Source organism: Globicephala melas, chromosome 19, assembly GCF_963455315.2.
Source record: "Globicephala melas chromosome 19, mGloMel1.2, whole genome shotgun sequence".
Classification (NCBI taxonomy): Eukaryota; Metazoa; Chordata; class Mammalia; order Artiodactyla; family Delphinidae; genus Globicephala; species Globicephala melas.
This window is the reverse complement of record NC_083332.1, coordinates 45,862,803-45,889,433: the sequence shown is the minus strand read 5'-3', so window position 1 is coordinate 45,889,433 and position 26,631 is coordinate 45,862,803. Positions and strand designations below refer to the sequence as shown.

Here is a 26,631-nt window from a genome sequence, read left to right as displayed (position 1 = left end):
CCTAGAGAGGAGGTCACCACGGTCACCACGGAAAAAAGAGCAATCGATCCGTGGGTGCCAACACAGAGGGCAACGCCACCAGCACACAGAGGACCAGAAGCAAGTTAACCCAACACCAAGTGAGAAGACGTCCCCACACCATGAGAGGTCAGCAAGCTGAGCAGTCACCGCAGGCCAAGATGCTCCTTCTCTCTGCCAGGGCCCTGTGCCCCATCGTCCAAGGCAACATGTTGCCAGTCTGTTAACTTTTGTAGGTGGGCTGGGGTAAGGGCAAGACAATGCTTTGAGCTCTTTTTAGGGTTATATTAGCTATTTTAATTTATTGACCCTGTGCACATGACACGCAGCTGAGTACTGATCGATGCCCTTTGGATTGTGACACAGCTTATTCATGCCAGGTATACACCAAGACAGCCGACTTAACACGCCCCGGCTGCCTCAAGACGAAGTGAAGCCCAGGGTCGATTCTACTGGACAACCACTTAACACCGATATTTAGCTACTGACACTGGTGTAGCCGGAAATAATGACAGGTTTGTTGGTAAAGAGCCATTGTCCCGAGCCCCTCCCCCAGAAGGCCCCTAGCCTTCCCATGACCCAAAAACTAAAGGATTAATACCTAGCCCAGCAGGGGACCCCCAGACCCAGCTCCAGCGCCCCTTCGGACTAGCCACACCCCTGCCCACTCCTGAAGATGCAGGAGAGATCTGGCAACACTCTGAGCAAGAAGCAGACAGCTTTCTGGGAGTGGGCCCTGTAGCCTGGGGAAGCGGGGTGCAGCGCAGCCTTCCGGGGCTCCCAACTCACCTGGCAATGCCTCCATAGTCCAGGCCCTCCTCGCCGCGCATGATGATGTAGAGCCGGCGGCGCAGGTCGTAGGGCTTCATGTTCATGATCTGGGGAGACAGAAGATCGTGGCCAGCCTGCTACTCTCCCTTCCATGGCAGGCTGGGGGGTGGGGGACAGGGGACTCCCAGGCCTGCTCTTCGGCAGATACCGGTCACCAAGGCCCACGCCTTGAGAACTCTACCATGTGGGCTTAACAGGCTACATGATAGAAGACAGGGTAGCAGGAGGGGACCTCCTGCCTGCCCCTGGTCTTAGACACGGTGGTTATTCTCTAACCTGTTGGAAAGAATCCTCAAAAAGTGTCTGCCTGGAAACGCTGATCTTCACATGGCTGGGGAGAGCATTTGACTGATAAGAAAAGGAAAAAACAAACCTCAAATTGGGGTCTTGGTGGTAACTATTCAGTCTGGTCACCTGTCTGTCTGAACAGGCTTCCCCATCCCCCTGGGCTTGGGGAGAGAACTTGGCTGGCTTCCTAGAGATAACGTCACAAAACTGCTCGAGGTGAGACAAGTGACCTGCTCCCACCTAAGACACAGGCATTCCAACGCCTGCTGCTGGGCTAGAAAACTGTGCTGAAATAACTCTACAACCCCAATCTCCAGGGGAGGTCCCAGTACCAGAACTCACATGGCAGAGGAAACGGAACTGGTGATACTTCCACCGAAAACTTCGGTCATAGGCACCAGGGGAACCTTGCTTCGTCCTGGGAAGAGCAAAGATGTTCTGGAATCCATGTGATTTCTCAAAAATTAGCAACGCATCTTGTTAGTCCTAAGGAAAGCTGATGCTATGTTAAAGACGAGTAAAGTAAGGTGTAAAAGAAAGAAAGTGACTGCCATTAAGACCTTCTGAAGATTTGAAGATTAAAAAGAAAAACTAGAAATAAAGCCAGAGGGACTTCCCTCGTGGCGCAGTGGTTAAGAATCCGCCTGCCAAGGCAGGGGACACGGGTTCGAGCTCTCTCCAGGAAGATGCCACATGCCACAGAACAACTAAGCCCGTGCGCCACAACTACAGAGCCTGCGCTCCAGAGCCTGCAAGCTACAACTACTGAGCCCACGTGCCACAACTACTGAAGCCTGTGCACCTAGAGCCCATGCTCCCCAACAGAGTAGCCCCCGCTCGCCGCAACTAGAGAAAGCCCGCATGCAGCAATGAAGACCCAACGCAGCCATAAATAAATAAATAAATAAATAAATAAATTTTTAAAAAAAGAAAGCCAGACCTCTTGCTTTTAGAGAAAGACCACCAGTGTTATTCTGAGTAAATAGAGTAGCCCCTTCTCTCCACATCCCCACTAGTGTGACATCAAAACTGGCCACTAGAGGGCAGTAAGAGCAGCTATACCAGGCCTGTGCTAAGAGTGATGTCACCTGTGCAAAGTCCTTACCCAGACTCAAACCCTGGGCGAGGATCCTTAAAGGTGGTGGTGCGGGTATTGTGGTCCACGAAGTAACGCACCCCCTCGCTGGTGTACTTCATCTCCCACCCTGGGGGCAGAGCTGGTTCCTGGATCATCCTGGAAACATGGGAAGAGAGTGGTTAAGGGCTGGCCTCACCTTCTGGGCCTCCATGCTAAGGAGGCTGGGGTCCCTGAAGTGCTGCTTTCTCTCTGTTTTTACCCAGGCCCTGCACAGCCCTTGAGGGTGGGCCTTGAGGAAATGTGCTTGGCAATACCCAAGTCCTGAGGATGGTTCTGCAGCAGAGAGAGGTCATCTACTGTCCTACTGTGGCAAAGAACCAGCCCTGGGTGGATGGCCATGGCCTGAGCAGGCACCAGCAATCATAAGGCACCCAGTACTCCATCCCAGACCAGCTTCTGGGGGGTGGGGAGTTGACAGTGTTGGGGCAGGGCTCTCAACCCTTCTGAAATCACATGATCGGCATCCTGCACAATTGCACAGAGACCAGCAGCACCTGCCAGCCAGGCCACTCTGTATCCATGAGGAAGGTCAACTTAAGGTGCCACTTTCAAGCTCTCACTGGGCCAACGTCATATCATGAGGGTCTCAGGGCACCTGTGTGTGGCCAAAGTTCCCAGAACATCGGCCGTGGAGGACAAATGCAGTCCAAGGCCACCAGGCTAGTACTGGAGGTGCACAGGGCCCAGCCCAGACCCCTCCCGGGCTGAGTCCTTACCCCTGGGTCCGAGGGTCCTCCCACTGGGTAGTGCGTGTGTTATGGTTCACGTAATACACCCGTCCGTTGTCCTGTCTCTTCTCTGTCAGGGGAGAAGAAGGAAAAGCGGACTCTCAGATTGAGACGTCTTGAGCCCATGTCCTCTCCCCTCTGGCTCCCACCTCCTGGGTGCTGGGTCTGAATTTCTACCCCTGTTCCTAACCTGTTAGAGAAGTTTAACCAGCGCGAGCCTGGTTCACTCACATCTGTCACTGGCAAAGAGGACAAAGAGAATCTTTCCCTATTGGGGAGTAGGGGAGGGATATACACATTTTCAACTCCAGATCAAACACCATCTTCGGTTGGTTGATTTGCTGGAGGCAAGGGGGCGGTGTGGCAACACGGAGGGGAGAACATGGAGAGGGGGCAGCCCAGCTGAAACCAGAGGCATAATTGCATCCAGCTGTGTGCAAAGTGGAGGCACAGTCCAGCCTCCCCAGGATCCTGGCCCCCACCCCCGTCCATCACGGCTGCTCTCTGGTTCTGCAGCCCCTCCATCCACTGGATGCAGCCGACCCAGGTGCCCCTGTCCCACAGGCAGGGTCACTGTGGGGTGGCTGCATTTTCCTTCATCCCTCTCTGATCAGTGCTCTGCACCACAGGGCCTATGTATCCCCCTGCTTAAAGGCAAAGTTTTGTTCTCAAACTCCTACATCGCAGCAAAACCTCTATGTTGCACACATGCCAAGAGACCCCTGGGGTTGTGGGCACTTACAGTGCCATCCTGGTCTTACACCTAAGTGTGTGCTTTGAGATGGGGCCGTGTTTGGGGAGCTCAGACATACTTTCTATTCTCTGGACAGCACTGATCCTGCTGCCCTTTTACTGGTGTACTAACAATGGCGCTGAGTTGTTTGAGGGAGAAACTCTGGGCTCCAGGGGCAAACTCAACTCCAGCTGGTGATTCTGGTCTTTAAGAGGGATTGAAAGGGGCGCCCATCAGCTCCAGGTGGATGGCAGGCAAGACTGGAGCAAGACTCCGAAACCAAGAGCGTCACCTTTCCCAGCTCAATGTTCCTGGGCTTTCAAACCTGTTTCTGTCCTGAAAACAAACAATGCTCATGGCCCTCCCTCTTTTACGATGACAGGGAGAAATTAAAGAAATAAAAATCATCAGTTCCAGAAGCTACAGGGAAACCAAAAGCTGAAATAGATGCAGAACTAGGGAGCCCAGTCCCCTCCCCTTGAGTAGCAGGCTGCAATGTTCACAGTATCAACCCATGGTCCTGGTCTCTGTCTGACTTACCTGGTATCCACTACTTGATGGAAATTTCAAAAACAAGAGACTTGAAAGAAAGAAAAGAAGGTGACTGGGATTGCTACAGAGCTACCATCACCTCAGAACAGCCTGTGGGACCGTCCCACAGAAGACCGGCTTCCCGACAGGGTTCTGAGGGGAAGAAGGAGCTGCTCCCAGCCCGGAAGCTTCTGCTTTGAACTAGATCCTCCCGCGTGTCCTCTCCCAAGGGCCAAAGCCGAGGCGGGTGGATCTGTCCAGCCGGGAAGTGCCCTTGTTGCTGCGTGGAGGCCTTCCATGGCCCACTGGAACCACCTTGCTGCATGCAAGGTCGTAGTCTGGGAGCTGGGAAAGTCCTTAGGTGACATCTAGCTTGACCCCATTTAGGAAGAAATGGACTCGGGAGCATTCAGTCACATGCCCAGGGTCAGAGCAGCTGAGAAGATGTGGATCTTAAACCTCAGGTGCTCTGACCCCTGGGTCGGTGCTCAGGGAAAATGTGGGATCTCTCCTACAGGAGCAGAAAGGGACCCAGGACTGAGCACAGGAGACTTGGCAGCAGGGTTGCACTAAATGCAACTCTCCTTTGGTTTTGCTATACTTTCGGTTCCATCTTAACTCCCCCGGGGGAGATGACCCTGCCACAGCCCTGGGGAAGCTAACACAAAGCCCAAAGGATTTGATCAGGAAGGTTCCCTGGCCCTCGGCCAGATGTTCTTCTCCTCTCAGTTTCGTATCATTACGGTCTGGTGTGTTCTCCTGATCATTTGTAAACAGCACTGACTCCGACCATGGCTCCTATTCCCATCTCAAATATTTCACACCTGGCTTCTAGGAGCTGTTTTTGAGACCCTATAAGCTGCTCTTACTTGGTGACCACCGTTTAGCAGAACTGGTACAGAAATAAACCACTTGACTCTACAGATCCAGGAACAATTCTGGGTTCCCTGCTCTAGTTCACAGGGTCTGCCAGATAGCCTTACAGATTCTTATTTCATCGGATGAGTCTTCCCCTGCCCAGCCAGGGATCCTATGTTTGACCCTCTCACATTTGACTTGCTGTCAATCTCTGAGACAACAGTGAACAGTGACCTTTCATCAGTTCAGGGAGCCGGGTGGATCAGCTGTGTGCCTAAGGCATTACCCCGCTGAAAAGTCAAGAACTGTGTGGAGGCCCCGCTATCTGAGTTTTTCCTCTAGGAGGGCTTGGAGGCCTTTCCAAGTGCCCTGGCATGCAGTGGTAATTGACTAACTGATACCCTGCAGGGCCATAGGGGTTGATGCAACCCTGTAAATTACTACCAGGGAGTAGTTGTGTCTGTATGGAGAGATGTAGAGGATCCAGTTCAAAAGCTGCATTTTTCCAGGTGATGCTTTTCCTATCATTGTCAGTTTCTTCGTCTTTGTTGGGGAGCACACCCCGGCCTTTTTTAATACTATTTGTGAACACCATCAAACCAGCATTTGCTGTCTTCTGCTGGCCTAACAAACAAACTAAACCTGACCCACAACAATTCCTGCAAAAACGGCCCTCTTCAGCTCCCAGGGACTCCTGTCGTACATGCTGAACAAAACCCCGACCCAGCTCGGAGCTGCAGAATGCACTGGGTCCTGCCATCTCTCATGACCCCTGTGTGCATGGCCACTCCTTCCCAGAATAGCCATAAGGCACACCGTCTCACCAAGTCATGGCTGTGCATCCCTCTAACTCATTATTGGCAAATCACACCAAGGACTTGGAGTTCTCCAGTGACAAGGAGAATCCAGGACGACATCATTAACTAGCAACAGTACACTTCCATAACATCACCAGCCCTCACTCAACTCTCTTATCTGTTCCCCTCTGGCCCCTTTCACAGCCGTTATCATAAATAAAAAGGCGGCTGAGGTCAAAATCAGGCTGAAGTCCTCCAACATCTCAGCTGCAAAGAAAGGTCTGGTAAGGTGTCTAAGCAGACAGCCACGGACCTGCAACAAATGCATCTGGGAATCAGCCAGTGTCAAAATGCCTTCATCAAATAGGATGGATTCTTGAGGAGACACCTTGAAAGTCAGCACCACAACCCAACAGTCCCAAGGCTGCTGGGGGATTTCTCTCATAGGGTCACCCCCCTGCAGCTGTGGCAGGTGAGTGCTATAGGGGTGCAGGGGAACTCAGTTTCTTTCCCAACCTTCCAGCTCCATCACCTGCAACTGCTCCAGCTGGGTATCCCCAGAGGGTGTGCTGGAGAGAATAGAAACGGGGAACCGAGGCAGGGAAGTGAGAAGATGTGCAGGGAAAGAGGACAGAGCACAACAAAGCATCAGCACAGAAGGAGAATTCAGTACTTACCCCAGCCAGGAGGGAGGGGGCCCAGCGGGTCATGGTCAGTGGGAGCACTCGAAGACTAAACACAAGAAACACAGCAGAACACAGAAGTTAAAAAAAAAAAAAAGGCCACTGCTTAAAAATAAATCAATCGATAAAAATAAAAATGCCAAGGACTGGTTTCCACATTTTAGCACTTAGCAGAGTATACGGTGGGGACTTAGGTGGCATCTGCTCCTCTCGAAAGTCTTCAAAGAAGAAGAAAAACCAAAAAAGAACCCTGCACGCTGAGGGCCCAGACGGGTTGTGGAGAGGATGGAGCGAGGGGGAGGGAGAGGTGTGCAGAGGAAGGTGGGCCAGGACGCCCCCAGGCCAGGCCGGGAGCCCGGAGCGGGGCTGCCCGGCAAAGCGCAGCCGGCCGGTGCGTCAGCCGCTCGGCTACTGCTCAAGGCGGCCAAGGCGGCTGAAATCACCACCACCTCCAACTTTCTCCAAGAACCACACACGGGAGGGGAAAAAATATCGCAGGCCTTTCCAATGAAATCATTCCCACAAACCCTGCCCACGCCCAGAGCTTCCTGGCTGGGGGCTGGGCCCTCCTCCCTCCTGGGCGCGGGGAGAGGGAGCAGCGGTGTGCGGCAGACTGAGGGCCATTCAGGCCCCGGGCCCCTCACCTCCCCCAGGAATGTTTTGCTTCCCTTCACAAAGCACCTTTCTTCTCCTCCGGCCTGAACCTGAAGTTGTTCAGTGTTCTGTGTGCGTCTGTCTGGGGAGGTGGGGCTGGGGGCGAGATGATGAGAGAGAGAGACAGAGAGAGAGAGAGACAAAGACAGAGAGAGAGACAGAGACAGAGACAGAGAGAGACAGAGACAGAGAGACAGAGACAGAGACAGAGACAGAGAGGGAGAGAGAGAAGGGGAGACAGGAGAAAGAAGGGGGAGCTGACTCCGGGCCTTCAGGGTCACTGTTTACATTAGAACCTCCACCCCCAGCCTCACTCTGCTGCGGGGTCCCTGGGGCAGGGCTGCAGTGGCCCAAGAGTTCTCATAGCCTGCGGGGAACGGGGGTGCTGTCAAAGACTCTTCACACTGAAATAAAACAAGTATTGTTCCCCGCTGGCTTGCTTTTTCTCTCTCCTTTTTTTTCCTTTTTTTCTTTCTTTTTTTTTTTTTTTGTGCCAAAGCATTTTTATTTCACTTACTAAAATTTAATTGTTACATGAGGGGGATCAAGTTCTCAATGCAGACTTCGGGCTGCCTGGCGGGCCCCGTCTGGGGGCGGTGGAGCCACACACACGGGCAGGAGGATGAATGGAGCTCAGTCTCGGCTTGAGAAAACATTGGTAGAACTCAACTGCCAACGAACCCCCTTCCACGGCCCTCCCTCCACCCCCCGCTGAAAGGACAGAGAAACTTTCTTTCTGAGGTGGCAGCTACAAGTGACTCTTCCAAAGCAGGTTCCAACAAAGACATTTCAGTCTTGAAACCATAGGTTCCTTGATGGGACGGAGCCCCCTTCCAGCAGAGGGCCTCCTAACCAGGCAGAGTGAAACTGCTCGAAGGTGCGGGAAGCCGGGCTGTCCTGGATTTAGGGCATGTTGCCCTCAGCCTCGAGGGTGTGCTTACAACCCCCACCACTGTTCCGATTTGTCTGAGGGCTGCTGAAAGAAAACTTCCCCAATTCACGGTGGTTATTATGGTATGTGTGTGGAGGAGAGGCGAGGTGAGGGGAGTTGGCATGTCATAAAACCCAAGCTCCTCCACCTTTTTCGTAGTTAATACATAACAAGAACAGTGGGTACAAAAAACACGCGGCAACAGAAGGGAAGGAACTACCTTGTGAAACATGCACGTGCTTCAGACAATGAAGCCAAGTAGGAGGCGGCGGGTGACGTTGAGCTGGACCAGTGTCCTCGCAAAAGGGAAGGGCTACAGAAAAGGTCATTCTAAGAAATTAAAAGCAGCAGCATTTGGTGCAATTGTTTTGGCTGATTCAGGCCTTTTTTCTCCCCCACCAGAGTAAGTGGATGATCTGCAAAGCATTCAGCAGCTCTGCTGGGAAATTAGCTCCCAACTGGTACAAACAGGGCTTCAGCGGGCTTACAGTCGTCTCTTGCCTGACTCTACAAATCAACATACCAAAAGGTCTTTTTTCTGACAGGCTTCGTGACCTGCACTGAACTAGAAACAAAAAATGTTTAATGGCCCCTTTCTTAATCTTTGCCTTTTTTTTTTTTTAATGTCAGAAATTAAATGTTCACACAGTGTTGGCTCTCTTTCATGAAGGTGGTTTTTTGAAAAATGTCTTTGGTATCCTCTCATTCTCATCCCTAGAGGCGGAGAGAAGAGGAGGCGGACAGGAAGGGTGAGAGACCAGAGACTGATAAACATGAGCGACACGTGAAATGGGTCAGTGGAAGCTGACGCTCATAATCATTTTACCTCTTACAGTTAAAGCAAAGCACTTGAGGATATTTCTTCCCTAATGTATACAGTACAACTTGAAAAATGTTTAAAGGAAGTGAACAGAAGCCAAGAAGACACAAAAAATTCAAAGTTATATATCCTGGCCAGAAAACCAAAACCCAAAAACCCCACATCTCCAGTGAGCCAACCAACTGCCCCTTCTCTCCTGCCACACCTTCCCCTGAAATGAGAGATCCCAAGTGTTACCTGGAGCATGGCTGGAAAAGCACAGAGAAAGGGGTATGGTGGGGGAGGGGACTGCGGTCAGAGAAGAGATCCTGGGATGTGCAGGTGACTCTAAGAGACAAGACAGTTTCCTTTATTATTAAGAAGAGAAAGGAATGCTGTTGAATAATTTTCCTGGTAACCGTCCCTGGGCTGGAAGAACTGGGGTGCAGGCCATGAGCCAGAGGGCTCACGTGAGTTCAAGTCCCTTAGGGACTAAAAGCATTTAGTTCCAGTAATATTTTAAGATACAAACTCAGAAATAAAGAATGTCTAGCAAACACAGCCGAGGGCAAGACAAGCTCTGGGAAGGGCAAAGAGGTTACAGTGTGGAAGGCAGGCTCCTTTTTTGTTGTTGTTGTTTTTAAGGATGCACCCACTGGGCACAGGACAAAACCCAGGTGCTTGAGAATTTGATCCAAGGGGCTCGTTGCAGAGCAAGAAACAAGTCTGTTTCTGGATAAAGCACTTGGGCGTCCATACGTTAGGAGCCGCAGAATGATTTGCTTCAGTCTTGCCAACACTGGCTACACCTTTGATTATCAGGGGAGGATCAGGCAGGAGTGGCGGAGGAGTCGCCACAGAAACAGTAGTAGGCTGCAAGCAGAGTCCCGTCGCAATTACAAGATGCACACGACTGGGCTGGGCATGCTCGGTGGACCGCAGCAGGACCACAAAACAGAGGGCAAATCGAAACTGCAGCGGCCAAGCGCAAGTATGTGCACGATGATCACGAGTAACAACGGCACACTGGGGCGTCAGGAGAGGGAAACTTGTCAGAGATAAGGGGATGATAACAGCGAGGCCCCCCCGAAAAAGGTATGCATTGAGGCAGGAAGGAATGCAGGAGACTGCCATCTGGGATTCCCTTGATTTCCCATATTGAACTGTATTTCGTGTTCTCTGCAGGCAGCAAAGAAGAACAAGGGCCTGGTTTCAGCCCAGCAGCAGCAGCAGGAGGGGGAGGGGAAGCCAATGGTATGGTATCAGCTCTTAAGTCTTCCGAGTCAAACCCTGGGCCAAGGCCAAACCCCAAAATAACTCTATGAAAGCGACTCTTCTTACTTGTAACCAGGACATGGCACCATAGCAAACAAGAGGGGTAAACCAAACCCAGAGGGGAGGGGAATCAACAGAGAGACATTGAAAGCTGACCCAAAAAAGATTCCTACCACGTTTTTCAATATGGGTCTTGTTTCAGGAACAAAAGGGAACCAGCACTTCCATCCAGAACCCTCCTAGATCCCCAGCCAAGCTGAGAAAACCAGGTTAGAGGACTCAGAGAGAACATTTTCTTTTAAGCGCTGAATCTTTACTTTTAGGGAACACTCCAAGTCAAAGTTCTACCTCTACAGGCCTGGAATGATGTTGCTAAAATGAGAGAGGCAGGAGAGAGGAATGAAGGCTCCAAAAGACCGAGCAGACATGAGCTCCAGGATCTTCCCTTTCACACACCAAACATCTGGGTCAACTGACAGAACCTACACAGTGCATGGGAGGGTAGGGAAAAAAAAAGAGTCCTTCAATGGAGTTTTCTTTTTTAATTTAAGAAGTCGGGTAAGCAGGGAGACAAAACCATGTGAGACTCCTAAAACGCGTCCTTGTCTCTAAGTCAAAGGACAAAGATGCCCAGACCTTTCCAGTTTTGCAGCCAAGAAAATGGCAGGGAAAGTCTTTGGGGCCCAGCTCAAACGGAATAATTTCTGAAATGCAGAAAAGGACCAGATTCCATCCAATTTTGAAACATGCCAGAACCGGATGCCCGGCATGTATGAAGGGGGCTGTGGAGTGGGAGGGCAGATGCCCAGCAGTGCTGCACCAGGTAGACCACTGGGCACGGGTTGTAGCCAGGCATCATAGCTGACCTTGGAGGCAACTCAATGTGACAAACACCAGACTTTCTGCTCATCCATACTAAGGAAACACTATATGATGAGCAATCAGTCCCCACAGACAGAAGAAGGAACAAGCCAGCCAAGGCCAATGCCACCATGCCTTCTGGTTGATGGGGTAGCTCCTGCTTTGGGTGAGCAGAGAAAGAGCTGGAAATGATGGCAAAGCTGATGATGAATGTTATTAACTGGAATTACAGGTTTTCTGAGCATTTAAAAATGGGTTGTGGGGTTAAAGTTCATTTCAAATAGAAACAATGTGAGTTAAACGTGGTGATGTCCTAGACCAGCTCAAAAAGTTTCCAGCTTCCGATATACCACACCCTGTGCAGGTTCCACTGCAGGGGGAACAAAGCTTCATGTTCAAGGGGCTCTGAGAAAATGTAATCAGAGTTCCCACTTGGGAATACCACTTCTCTCTGCCAAAGAAGCTGTGTGGCTGGGCTCCCCACCAAGCACCAGGCTGCTGGTAGGGGCTCTAATGAGACAGAGACCCAGGAAGGAAGGTTCCTAAAGGGACCCAGTATGGGAGACCATTAGACAGTTAATTTGGGACCACAACACTCTGACTTCAGGACTAGAAGGTTTAAATGTTATTCTGTAGGTAATGACCACAGAAGGCTTTGAGCCAGTGATTAATAATGTAGAGCAAAGCCCCATTCCTTAAATCTTCCACAGTGATTTTTTTTAAAAGTGACAAAACGGGGAATTCCCTGGTGGTCCAGTGGTTAGGACTCCGAGCTTCCACTGCAGGGGACCCAGGTTTGATCCCTGGTTCGGAAACTAAGATCCCACAGCTGCGTGGCACGGCCAAAAAGTTAAAAAGAAAAAAAAAAGTGACAAAATGACAGTGATATTTGAAGACTGCTCTGCTAGAAACAGGCAGTACAGATTGGAGGAGAGAGAATGACAGCAAAGAGACAATTCCAAGGCTGCCTTAATCATTCAGGTGGGAAGGACAGAGGAAAATCAGGAATCAGATAGAAGGAGGCTGATTTAGACCGGGGGTCAATACACTTTTTCTGTAAAGGGCCACAACATTTTAGGCTTTATGGGCCACCTAGTCTTTGTTGTGGCTACTCAACTCTGCCATTGTAGCATGAAAGCAGCCACAGTCAATACCCACACTATGGGGTGTGCTTGTGTTCCGATAAAACTTTATTTACAAAACTAGCTGGGGGCCCGTTTGGCCCAAAGGCCATAGTTTGCCCACCCCAAATCCAGATGAACTTTAAGGTCCCTCCATCCTTCAGAACCTGTCAGATAATAAACATCTAAAGAAAACCAGTAGCAGCAATAGAAAGGGAAGAATTTGGGTGACTGCTTTGATTTGAAAAGGCAAGGTATGGGAGAGGTCACAGCAATCTTCAGGTCTCAAGTCTGGGTAAATGGACTTGGATGGAGGGACCAGAAGAGAAATCCAATCCTGGAAGAAAGATGGGGGAATTCAGTTTCAGATACACATACTGAGTCCATAAACACAGAAGGTGGACATTGAGTCACTAAGTTAGAAACACTGGAGTTTGAGGAATTTCACTGTGATGAGTAAAACCTCCAGTGTCAGAGCACTGACATTTCTAGCCACCATTTTCCCTGCTCGCCAAACAGGTCGACGGAGAATGTGCGTGGCCGCTGGGAGGCTCCCCTCCCTCGTGGCTGGCCCCCAGCCGCTCACCTGGTAGAGGAATCTTTGGCTGAAGTGCTGCATGGCGCCCTGGAGCTGGTTGCGCTGGGACTGCCACTGCTCATAGCTCCGCACGTACTCGGCCGTGGGGCGCTGCCAGGTGGTGGTCCGAGTGTTGTGGTCCACGTAGTAGAACCTGCCTCGGGGGTCTGTGCGTTTCTCCCAGCTGCAAACATCAAGCTCAGAATGAATATAGTGACCGCCTCACCCCTCCGCTCAAATGCTAGAGAAATCTCAGGATGGCTGGCAAGGAGGAGGGTGAGGAAGGGTCTGGTGTGGGGTCTGGCACAGGAGTTTGGCTCCTCTGGGAAGGCACAGCCAGGTGGGCTCCAGTCACGGAGGCTTCTAGGGCTTCGATGCTCCTAGCAGACATCTGTGGTTGCCCCCACCAGCAACCCATCCCTCTTTACCAACAGCTCCTGATTTCCATGTCAGAGATCCAAGTGGCTCTGGGGCACCTGACTGTACTCCCAACCCTGGAGCTGAAGTGTTGACTGGACCAGAAGTGGGCAAGTGACCTATGCTGAGCCCATCAGGATGAATCTCACGGCTTTTGCTAGTTATGGTGGGAAGACTATAGTCTCTCTTCTTTGCTGGGTATGACTGAGAAAATATGCAGTCCTGGGACTGGCTGCCATCTTGGACCCAAACACAATATGAAGTTGACCCAGTAGATGGCAGAGCAGAAAAATGGGGAAAAAAAGCCAGTCTCGGGGATACTGTTGAGCCACTGGATCATGGTTCACTTGAAACCAGGATCTACATCTAGAATTTTTAGTTACATGAGGCAGTGAATTCTCTTCATTATTCAAGCCAATTTGGATCCCAATTTTTGTTCCTTGAAACTGAAATTATCCTGATATAAGGTGCCAGTGAAAATACGTTGCACGACCACGAGAAGAAGAGTTGGTGCAAATGACAGCAGGACTCTCCACATTATCTTTTGTTGAGGAAGCAATCTTTCCAAAGTTGGCCCTAAAATATCCATGGGCAAGGCAGGGCTAGAGCAGAGAGTAAAAATCCTCAGCTGTGCTTGGTAGGTGTAACTTGATTTCCACATACACATGGAAGAAGTGATCAAAAGTAAGTAAGAAAGGGAACTCCGCAGGGTGATAGAAATATTTTACATTTTGATGGAGTGTGAGTTACATAAGTGTATACATTTGTCAAAGCTCAGTGAACTGTATAACTAAGATCTGTTTATCTCACTGTGTGTAAATTATATTTCAATTTTCAAAAATGAATCTGAATCTAATTAAGCCTCCATAAACAACGACCAGTTTACCAGGAAAGATAAGGAATAAAGGAGCATGTAACACAACACCAGGAGTCACAATCAGCCACATCCAGAATGTGAGAAATTCTACAAGACAGATGCCCAGGATCTTCAACAAATAAAGAGCCAGAAGAAAACAAGAAAGGGTGGGGGAACTTATAGAATAAGAGAGACTTATGAGATCAGCCAAAAGCAATGTGTTGATTTTGAGTTTGGATCTGATTCAAACAAATCAAGCGTGAAAACATTTTTAAGACAACTGGGGAAAACGCAACACAGACTGCGCATGACATAAGTAAGGAAATATTGTTAATTGTGTTGGGTGGGATAATGGCATTTTGGTTATGTTTAAATCAAAACACTCATCTGTTAGAGGTGTATGTGATGTATTTATGGATCCAAGGATATGATGACTGGGATTTGCTTTACAATTCATTGGTCCCCTCCCCTGAAAAGTGGGAAGATCAGATAAAACAAAATATTAACTGTTAGAACCAGGCAATGGTTACAAGGGATTCATTGCTATTCTCTCAAATTTGCTGTATGCCTGAATTTTCCATTATAAATTTGAAAGGGGAAGGGGGAGAAGAGGAGTTTTAAAAAAATAAGAGAAAGATACCACTGAAGAAAACGAGGTTAACCCAATGCAAAAGGAACCCAAAATGGATTACACTGTACGATTCCAAAGTGTTGGAGGGTCTTTGTTCCCTAACTACCTTGTCATACCATCTCTGAATTCTGATCTTATCCACATGACTATGGCGCTTTGGTCTGATACTTTCCTCAGCTTTCAGGGTTAGCCTCCTAGCTGACTTTTGTTGCCACCTCTTCAACAATTCTTTCAAACTCAAAGCCTCCCTAAAAATGGCTTCTCCTCTAGTAGTTCCCAGTCCCTGTTCACAGACTGCGTCTGAATTCCGCTTGCTGGACTGCCTTGCCGTCCTGACCTGCTGCCACTTTGGATTCCACTAAACGCCATCCCTCTCGCCCCAAACCTGAGCCTTTCCCCGTCCTCCCTGCATCAGTCCTCCTCCCAGGGATAAAACAACACCATCATTCCCGACTCTTCCTTTCCTACAGATGTCAGTAAGCCACTCAGCCCGAGGGCTTCTGTTTATTTCGTCTCCCTGCCCTGGACTTTCCATTTCTACGTCCAACTGTCTCTAAACTAATCTCCTTATCCAATCCAGCCAATAAACCGCCATCAGGGTAACCCCAGCAGACCGACTCCTTATGTCAGGCTCGAGTCAAAACCTTGAATCAGTATGCAAGGCTCACAATAATCTGGAACCTTCCCACCTTTCTCATAAATTCTCCCAACCAGTGATTTTTATTTATTTTTATTTGTTAGCAAAGGAATCATGTATCTATGGTTTGAAACACAAACAGTACTACAGGAGATACAATGAAAAGCAGTGTCTCCCGCCCTCCTTCTCCCCACTGCTGATTTCTGCTCCCCAGAGGCAACAACTACTTTCAGCTCTTGACTGCTTCTTCTATTGACAGTCGTACTTCTAAATAAATGCTTACTCCATAATTTCTTGAGTTCTGCCAAATTAGATATGACTTATGGACTTTCCACTAGCAAAGCTGAGGATTTAGTTCTTGTACTCCACCCCCCAACACACACAAGGCTCTCTCCTCCCCCATCCTCCCAATTTAGAAAACCAACATTAACTCAATATTCAGAGTTTGGATTATGACTTTGTAGAATACTATACATACATTTGCTTACTTGTACACCTTTTTTCTGTTTCTCTAGAGTTAAGAACTGCGTGTTTTATTCTGCTTGGTTTTCAAGGACCTATCACAAATTCACCCCCAGATTCTGACAGGGCTGGTGGCCTCCCAGGATCACTTAACTCTGGGCCTCATTTCTCCAGGCACCCTTTGTCCAGCGTGGACAGCTGTCCTCCAGGCCTGCCTGCTCTACATTCCTGCCCTGAGTCATCTTCCCTCACCCTCCTCTTGGCCCCTGAACAGAGTCTCCTGTGTCCTGCATCTCAGGACTTCTTTCTCTGTTTCCTCTTGTCTGGTAGTCAAGAAATCGTCTAGGAGTTTCTGAGAAAGGATGCATCAAAGTTAATTTTTTGAAACCCTGAATGTCCGAAGATACCTTTATATCAACCCTCACACCTGAGTGTTAAAAATGTCTAAAAGTTGATTTCTGGATTCACTCAGCTGTTTCACTAGAAGATCCCCAAATATCACAATCTATAGTTTTCTTCCCTTAGACTGGTCACTTTCCCCAGCAAAAAAAACCTTCCTGTCTTTACCCTGGAGACAGCATCCTCACTTAATCCTTTTTTCCTGAGTTCATCTCTGCCTTCGGCTATGGCTGTGTTATCCACACTGGTACTACTCTCCCAGGAACTTCTTAGGCTAGCAGTACTCACGTGCGTGTATGTGAACATGTGTGTGTGTGCACGTCTGTGTGTGCACACATACACATGGCAGAGGGTTGGGAGCGATGGCTGACAACTAGAAATCTAGCTGCTCCCTGCACAAATTTTAAACTTCCAAGTTTTTTGTCTCATTACACATACACATACACATTCACACACACCCCCCATATGTTTCTGATCGCTGAGGCTTTCCAGGGCTCCATGGTGCAAATTGGCTGCCTTCCGGGTGGAAACCCCACACCGGAAGCTTGGGTTTCAGCTTTCGCAACTCTGCCATTTATCCATCAGCAACTAAACTCTAATTACAATCTCCCATGTGCTTTTTCTCCTCTCCCATTCCTTTATCATTATACTTTTTTATAACCTTTATTGCTATTTTAGTGGGTTTTCAGGAAGGAATGGAAATAAACACATGTTCGATCCATATGTTTAACTAGAAGTCCTCTGCACTGGTGAATTTCAAACTTCTAAGCAGCATAATCACACCCTTGGTTGCAGGTAAAATCTTACGCAGAATCACAATCTACAAAAACAGAGCAGTGGTTGGAGGCCAGGTCAGCCCTTTCATGTTGTTTGGTTCCAGGGGGCATCTGCACCAAACCCAGGGGCCTTGCTGTACACACTTGGAGCATCTTTGTTTCACACAAACCCTCCACTCCAGCAAAACTGCTCCATGCATCATTCCCTAAACACAGCTTCTACATTCACACTGTTCTCCCAACCTGGATCACCTTCCTCTTCTCACTGAAGTCCACCCCTCAGCCTTTCCTAAAGACCAAGTCTAAGCCCCCTGTGAGGCCTCCCCAATACCATGCTCTATGGTGATCACTCTCCCTGCTCACCTCAAGTTTGAGAACCATCTAAAAATGACTAAACAGCAAATTACTGCATTCATCCTTAACTACCAGGTCCAATACTTTTTTCTCCTGGATAAAACAACTGGTCTTCATACAAGTGTCCCATGTGTGGGACAGAAGGGGATGGCCATGATAAACTGAATCCTTTGGTTCAATCTCGCTCCTGGATGTCTAGGTCTGCTGATATAATGGCTCCATCTATAGTTTCAAGGTTGCTCTCACCATGGTAATACTTCCCCAGGGTGGAACTTCTCCCATTAATTAGCAATGAAAGCTTGAGCATTCTGTTCTCTCTGGGTTCCCTATTACATAGCAAAACTAAGTGCCAGGGGCTTTAAGGTCTGGGCCTAAAACTCAGGAAGAACTCATAGGCTACAGGGGGTGCAGAGCTGAGCCATCTCACAATAAAACATTAAAACTATCCTGAAAATAAGAAAGCTGGGTCTAGTATTCCACCTCAATATTTAAAGAAGAGTAAATCCTCAGCCATTCTTAGAAGATACCATTAAATATCTTCATTTAGATTCCATTCAAACGTTCACCAGGTCAAGGTCTAAATAACTTATAGACCAGAGAGGTTAACAGGCAAGCAACCAGCACACTTACAGAGTTACCACCACTTTTAAATATATGTGTCATAGGGAGATTGGTTCAAGATGGCGGAGCAGAAGAACGTGCGCTCACTCCCTCTTGCGAGAGCACTGGAATCACAACTAACTGCTGAACAATCATCGACAGAAAGACACTGGAACTCACCAAAAAAGATACCCCACATCCAAAGACAAAGGAGAAGCCGCAATGAGATAGTAGGAGGGGCACAATCACAATAAAATCAAGTCCCATAACTGCTGAGTGGGTGACTCACAGACTGGAGAACAATTATACCACAGAAGTCCACCCACTGGAGTGAAGGTTCTGAGCCCCATGTCAGGCTTCCCAATCTGGGGGTCTGATAACAGGAGGAATTCCTAGAGAATCAGACTTTGAAGGCTAGCGGGATTTGACTGCAGGACTTCGACAGGACTGGGGGAAACAGAGACTCCACTTTTGGAGGGCACACACAAAGTAGTGTGCGCATCAGGACCCAGGGGAAGGAGCAGTGACCCCATAGGAGACTGAACCAGACCTACCTGCTGGTGTTGGAGGGTCTCCTGCAGAGGCCGGGGGTGGCTGTGGCTCACCGTGGGGACGGGGGGACACTGGCAGCAGAAGTTCTGGGAAGTACTCCTTGGAGTGAGCCCTCCCAGAGTCCGCCATTAGCCCCACGAAAGAGCCTGTAGACTCCAGTGCTGGGTCGCCTCGGGCCAAACAACCAACAGGGAGGGAACCCAGCCCCACCCATCAGCAGACAAGCGGACTAAAGTTTTACTGAGCTCTGCCCACCAGAGCAACACCCAGCTCTACCCACCACCAGTCCTGCCCATCAAGAAGCTTGCACAAGCCTCTTAGATAGCCTCATCCACCAGAGGGCAGACAGCAGAAGCAGGAAGAACTACAATTCTACAGGCTGTGGAAGGAAAACCACATTCACAGAAATAGAGACAAAATGAAAAGGCAGAGGACTATATACCAGATGAAGGAACAAGATAAAACCCCAGAAAAACAATTAAATGAAGTGGAGATAGGCAACCTTCCAGAAAAAGAATTCAGAATAATGATAGTGAAGATGATCCAGGACCTCGGGAAAAGAATGGAGGCAAAGATCGAGAAGATGCAAGAAATGTTTAACAAAGACCTAGAAGAATTAAAGAACAAACAGAGATGAACAATACAATAACTGAAATGAAAACTATACTAGAAGGAATCAATAGCAGAATAACTGAGGCAGAAGAACAGACAAGTCACCTGGAAGACAGAATGGTGGAATTCACTGCCGTGGCACAGAATAAAGAAAAAAGGAATGAAAAGAAATGAAGACAGCCCAAGATAACCTCTGGGACAACATTAAACACACCAACATTCACATTATAGGGGTCCCAGAAGGAGAAGAGAGAGAGAAAGGACCCGAGAAAATATTTGAAGAGATTATAGTCAAAAACTTCCCTAACATGGGAAAAGTAATACCCACCCAAGTCCAGGAAGTGCAGGGAGTCCCAGGCAGGATAAACCCAAGGAGAAACACACCAAGACACATAGTAATCAAACTGACAAAAATTAAAGACAAAGAAAACTTACTGAAAGCAACAAGGGAAAAATGACAAATAACATTCAAGGGAACTCCCATAAGGTTAACAGCTGATCTCTCAGCAGAAACTCTACAATCCAGAAGGGAGTGGCACGATACATTTAAAGTGATGAAAGGGAAGAACCTGCAGCCAAGATTACTCTACCCAGTAAGGATCTCATTCAGATTCAAGGGAGAAATAAAAAGCTTTACAGACAAGCAAAAGCTAAGAGAATTCAGCACCACCAACCCAGCTCTACAACAAATGCTAAAGGAACTTCTCTAAGTGGGAAACACAAGAGAAGAAAAGGACCTACAAAAACAAACCCATAACAGTTAAGAAAATGGTAATAGGGACATACATATCAATAATTACCTTAAATATGAATGGATTAAGTGCTCCAAACAAAAGACACAGGCTCGCTGAATGGATACAAATACAAGACCCATATATATGCTGTCTACAAGAGACCCACTTCAGACCTAGGGACACATACAGACTGAAAGTGAGGGGATGGAAAAAGATATTCCATGCGAATGGAAATCAAAAGAAAGCTGGAGTAGCAATACTCATATCAGATAAAATAGACTTTAAAATAAAGAATGTTACAAGAGACAAGGAAGGACACTACGTAATGATCAAGGGACCAATCCAGAAGAAGATATAACAATTATAAATATATATGCACCCAACATAGGAGCACTTCAATACATAAGGCAACTGCTAACAGCTATAAAAGAGGAAATTGACAGCAATACAATAATAGTGGGGGATTTTAACACCTCACTTACCCAATGGAGAGATCATCCAGACAGAAATTAATAAGGAAACACAAGCTTTAAATGACACAATAGACCAGATAGATTTAATTGATATTTATAGGACATTCCATCCAAAAACAGATTACACTTTCTTCTCAAGTGCACACAGAACATTCTCCAGGAGACATCACATCTTGGGTCACAAATCAAGCCTCAGTAAATTTAAGAAAATTGAAATCATATCAACCATCTTTTCCGACCACAATGCTCGCTATGAGATTAGAAATCAATTACAGGGAAAACAACGTAAAAAACACAAACACATGGAGGCTAAACAATACATTACTAAATAACCAAGAGATCACTGAAGAAATGAAAGAGGAAATCAAAAATACCTAGAGACAAATTACAACAAAAACACAATGATCCAAAACCTATGGGATGCAGCAAAAGCAGTTCTAAGAGAGAAGTTTATAGCAATACGAGCCTACCTCAAGAAACAAGAAAAATCTCAAACAATCTAACCTTACACCTAAAGGAACTAGAGAAAGAAGAACAAACAAAACCCAAAGTTAGTAGAAGGAAAGAAATCATAAAGATCAGAGCAGAAATAAGTGAAAAAGAAACAAAGAAAACAATAGCAAAGATCAATAAAACTAAAAGCTGGTTCTTTGAGAAGATAAACAAAATTGATAAACCTTTAGCCAGACTTATCAAGAAAAAGAGGGAGAGGAATCAAATCAATAAAATTAGAAATGAAAAAGGAGAAGTTACAACAGACACCGCAGAAATACAAAGCATCCTAAGAGACTACTACAAGCAACTCTATGCCAATAAAATGGACAACCTGGAGAAATGGACAAATTCTTAGAAAAGTATAAGCTTCCAAGACTGAACTGAAGAAATAGAAAACATGAACAGACCAATCACAAGTAATGAAATTGAAACCGTAATTAAAAATCTTCCAACAAACAAAAGTCCAGGACCAGATGGCTTCACAGGTGAATTCTACCAAACATTTAGAGAAGAGCTAACACCCATCCTTCTCAAAATATTGCAGAAGAAGGAACAATCCCAAACTCATTATATGAGGCCATCATCACCCTGATACCAAAACCAGACAAAGGTATTACAAAAAAAGAAAATTACAGGCCAATATCACTGGTGAATATAGATGCAAAAGTCCTCAACAAAATACTAGCAAACAGATTCCAACAGCACATTAAAAGGATCATACACCATGATCAAGTGGGATTTATCCCACAGATGCAAGGATTCTTCAATATACACAAGTCAATCAATGTGATACACCATATTAACAAATTGAAGCAGAAAAACCATATGATCATCTCAATAGATGCAGAAAAAGCTTCTGACAAAATTCAACACCCATTTATGATAAAAACTCTCCAGAAAGTGGGCATAGAGGGAAACTACCTCAACATAATAAAGGCCATATACGACAAACCCACAGCAAACATCATTCCCAATGGTGAAAAACTGAAAGCATTTCCTCTAAGATCAGGGACAAGACAAAGGATGTCCACTCTCGCCACTATTATTCAACATAGTTTTGGAAGTCCTAGCCATGGCAGTCAGAGAAGAAAAAGAAATAAAAGGAATACAAATTGGAAAAGAAGAGGTAAAATTGTCACTGTTTGCAGATGGATTTGGATTGGAAAAATCAATATTGTGAAAATGACTATACTACCCAAAGCAATCTACAGATTCAATGCAATCCCTATCAAATTACCAGTGGCTATTTTTACAGAACTAGAACAAAAAATCTTAAAATTTGTATGGAGACACAAAAGACCCCGAATTGCCAAAGCAGTCTTGAGGGAAAAAAACGGAGCTGGAGGAACCAGATGCCCTGACTTCAGACTATACTACAAAGCTACAGTAATCAAGACAACATGGTACTGGCACAAAAACAGACATACAGATCAATGGAATAGGACAGAAAACCCAGAGATAAACCCACGCACCTATGGTCAACTAATCTGTGACAAAGGAGGCAAGGATATACAATGGAGAAAAGACAGTCTCTTCAATAAGTGGTGCTGGGAAAACTGGAGAGCTACACGTAAACGAATGAAATTAGAACATGCCCTAACACCATACACAAAAATAAACTAAAAATGGATTAGAGACTTAAATGTAAGACCAGACACTATAAAACTCTTAGAGGAAAACATAGGAAGAACAAACACCCTTTGACATAAATCACAGCAAGATTTTTTTTGATCCACCTCCTAGAGTAGTGGAAATAAAAATAAAAAATTAACAAATGGGACCTAGTGAAATTTAAAAGCTTTTTCAAAGCAAAGGAAACTACAAACAAGATGAAAAGACAACCCTCAGAATGGGAGAAAATATTTGCAAATGAATCAACGGACAAAGGATTAATCTCCAAAATATATAAACAGCTCGTGCAGCTCAATATTAAAAAAACAAACAACCCAATCAAAAAATGCACAGAAGACCTAAACAGACATTTCTCTAAAGAAGACATACAGATGCCCATGAGCACAGGAAAAGATGCTCAACATCACTAATCATTAGAGAAATGCAAATTAAAACTACAATGAGGTATCACCTCACACCAGTTAGAATGGGCATCATTAGAAAATCTACAAACAACAAATGCTGGAGAGGTTGTGGAGAAAAGGGAACCCTCTTGCACTGTTGGTGGGAATGTAAATTGATACAGCCACTATGGAGAACAGTATGGAGGTTCCTTAAAAAACGAAAAACAGAATTACCATATGAGCCTGCAATCCCACTCCTGGGCATATACCCAGAGAAAACCATAATTCAAAAAGACTCATGCATCCCAATGTTCATTGCAGCACTATTTACAATAGCCAGGTCATGGAAGCAACCTAAATGCCCATCGACAGATGAAAGGATCAAGAAGATGTGGTACATATATACAATAGAATATTACTCAGCCATAAAAAGGAACAAAATTGGGTCATTTGTAGCGATGTGGACGGATCTAGAGACTGTCATACAGAGTGAAGTAAGTCAGAAAGAGAAAAACAAATATCGCATATTAATGTATATATGTGGAACCTAGAAAAATGGTACAGATGAACCAGTTTGCAGGGCAGAAATAGAGGCACAGATGTAGAGAACAAATGTATGGACACCAAGGGGGGAAAGTGGTGGTGGTGGTGGTGGTGGTGGTGGTGGTGGTGGTGGTGGTGGTGTGATGAATTGGGAGATTGGGACTGACATATATACACTAATATGTATAAAATGGATAACTAATAAGAACCTGCTGTATAAAAAATATATAAAATAAATTCAAAAGTTCAAAACAAAAAAGACAGACAAAAAAATATATACATGCTATAAATTCACAAAGTACAAGTGTGCAATGTGTCCTGTTAAAAGTTGATGATTAATTTGTGAGACAACTGGAGAAATCTGACTACTCACTGGGTTTGATAGTGGTAGGTAAATACTGTTAATAATATAGTGTTTTCACTTTTAATAAGAGAACACTTTTTAGAAATATGTACTGAAATTTGGATAAAATGATACGATGTCTGGGATCTGCTTCAAAATGATCTAGAACAGGGGTGGGGGAGGGGTGAGTGAGGATTACACAGCAGGAGGTGGCAAATGTTTTCTACCAAGAGCCGAAAAGTAAATATTTCAGTCTTTGCAGGCTTTACAGTCTGTATCACAATTACTCAACTCGGCCAATGAGCACAAAAGCAGCCATAGACAATAAGTAAACAAATGAGAGGGGCTGTGTTCCAATAAAACTTTATTTACAAAACAGGTGGCAGGCTGGATTTTGTCCACAGGCCCACAGTTTGCCAACCGCTGGTATAGATGAAACAAGAGTGGCCATGAGTTGATAATTATTGAACCTAGGTGTTGAGTGTGTGGGCATTCTTTGTCCCACATATTTGAAAAATTCAATATGAAAATTTCTATAATTTCCATAATAAAATGTTTTTATTTTTTTCTAAGAAGTCGATGTTTATCTTTGGTAAGTTCCCTGGACTTAAAGTAAAAGGAGAAACAGAGTGAGAACTAAGGAGGCGGATTATGAGTGTGATTTCCAGAACGGTAAGGAAGAAAAGGAAAACACAAAAGCATTCTACTGGAAAACTGAAACTAAAAGCAGCCCATCCGTGGAAACTTGTAGGACTGGAAAGTGAGGTGATATTTGCCCGGCACACGCCTGACAGGTGAACAAAACAGAGCACGGGGGTTCTCCCGATACGCCCACCTCTGACATCCTCTCCCTCCACAAGCTTCGGAGGGGCAAGTCAGCATTCACGTTCTATGTAGGAGCCCTTCATGGCTGCTTTACTGGGAGGTGATTCTTTCCTGAGAGCAGAATGCATTCCCTTTCGAAAGCTCTCAGGACTGGGAGACGCATGTGGAAAGAACTTTCTGTCCCTGGCAGACAGGGAACCAAACCCCTTCTCCTTGAACTTGGACACTCTTCCCTCACTTGGAAGCCTCACTCATCCTCTGGTTTTGGAGAACTTAGCTGCGTTCTCGCAAAGCCCGCTGAACGAGAAGCACACTGTCTCCAGGGGCTGGTTGGACACAGGGCGCTATGAAATGCATCAACACCCTCTCTATCTTGGCTTCCTTGTGCTCTTTTTTCCCCCAGAGATGCTCTAAATGTTCCTAGTCTGTCCTAGGAAATGAGAGCAGAATTAAAGTAAGTGAGTAGGAAAGGCAATCAAGGAACCCAGGATAAATGTCCCTGGACTTTGCTACCTCTGCAGAAAGAAACTGAAAATCGGGCCCTACAGGATATTTCTGTAGGTGAAATGACTGAGGCCAGTGAGACACCAAGGGCCCCGGAGGTCTCCCCAACCCTCCTTCCTCCAGAACCCAATATCCATGGGGGTTCTGAATACCACTTAAGAAAGCCCATGGCCAATACAACACATGTAGGAAGAAGGGAAAGTAGAAAGAGAGAGCAGAGAATGCAGAAGGGGATGACTGTCGGAGGAGGGGAAAATAAAGAGAGAAAGGAGGAGAGTGGGGGAAAATAAAGAGATGGCCATGGCAGTGAGTGGTGGAGAAGCTGATGGGGGACTCTTGGTGCCAGTTCTAGAGCCTCGGGTCTTACTGGTTCAAGCCTTACCCTGGAGGAAGAGGCCGCTCCCAGGTGGTGGTCTTGGTATTGTGGTCAACATAATAGACACGCCCGTTGGGGAGCTCTCGCTGCTCCCATCTGCAAAATAAAGTCAAGGGAGGCATGAGACACACCGGTGAAAGGCATATGCCCTTGCTCAAAGGAGTCATTCACTACTATTAGGCTAATGTGAGAGGTAACATCAAAGTCGACATGCAAGACCAACCCGCTGGTCAGACAAGCTCCACGTTGTCACTGATGGTGGCACCCACGTCTGCTTCTTGAAAAAACTATAACAGTTTCCCTTTATGGATTCAAAGTACTAGATAACCCATAGATCACGCTAAATTCCCTAAACAACCCATATGAATCTACATTGCCATGGATTTTTGTGAATCACGGTCTCTTGGTCATTTTGGGATCAAAGAGCCCTTTAGGAATGGATGAAAGCTTCCAAAATGCACTCACCAACAAAAATGTGTGTGCAATTTCTGGGATTCCTGGACCTCTCCTAAAGCTCATCCGTGGACCCTCCAGTGCTTGTAGCCTACTACCTTCTAAAGTCACAAATTATATGACTATCCCTGTTCTCCTAGAATCATATATATTCATGATCACATTTCTTTTTAAAATACAGGATTCATTTACAGAGGATCTTTAAAAGAGATTTGGATGAATCAAGAAACATAGCATACTGCTATTTATTGGCTGCTCTACCCCTCAGTCTGTGTGTGGGTTACTATGAGATCAGGGTGCTGAGGGTGGCTCATCTGTGCTAAGGGCAGAACAACAAGGTAGCAGATGATCCAAAGAGTTAAGACAAAGACAAAATCACTACAAAATACAGCCAAGGACCACCCGTTCCCACACTCGTGTTATTCCCACATTCAATGCAATCTGACAATAACTCCACTTCCCTAGAATACAGTAACCTACATATATGGGATGCAAAGATTTATGTTTATAAAATGATTACCATTTTATGAAGGATGTTAATGGTCCCGTTAGCCTTTATGTTTTACATTGATTTTATTTACTTCTACTTTTGGGTACTGCCTAGGGGAAGGTGACCTCTGCCAGGAAGCTAGTACAGTCCTACGGAAATGCTTGTTTTAAAAACACAAATGTATGCCAATGTGATTGATACATAAGGGAACGTACTATGAATTTTGGGTTTGCTTTGCATGAATTGGCCTTCAAAACACAC

General features: G+C 46.3%; 1 protein-coding gene across 2 annotated transcripts in view; it reads right to left on the bottom strand.

Annotated features, from left to right (window-relative positions):
• The window catches only part of WWP2 (WW domain containing E3 ubiquitin protein ligase 2), a 144,225-nt gene that overhangs the window by 8,355 nt on the left and 109,239 nt on the right, over positions 1-26,631 (bottom strand). Inside the window, exons 9-16 of one of the 2 annotated variants that reach the window (XM_030863490.2) lie at positions 25,434-25,523; positions 12,833-13,007; positions 6,600-6,654; positions 2,992-3,073; positions 2,243-2,371; positions 1,480-1,555; positions 1,126-1,197; positions 808-896 (exon numbers count right to left, since the gene is read on the bottom strand). In XM_030863490.2, the coding sequence (XP_030719350.1) occupies positions 808-896; positions 1,126-1,197; positions 1,480-1,555; positions 2,243-2,371; positions 2,992-3,073; positions 6,600-6,654; positions 12,833-13,007; positions 25,434-25,523 (768 nt within the window). The remainder of the gene's footprint in view (positions 1-807; positions 897-1,125; positions 1,198-1,479; positions 1,556-2,242; positions 2,372-2,991; positions 3,074-6,599; positions 6,655-12,832; positions 13,008-25,433; positions 25,524-26,631) is intronic. The other variant, XM_060289281.1, reaches the window with a different exon arrangement.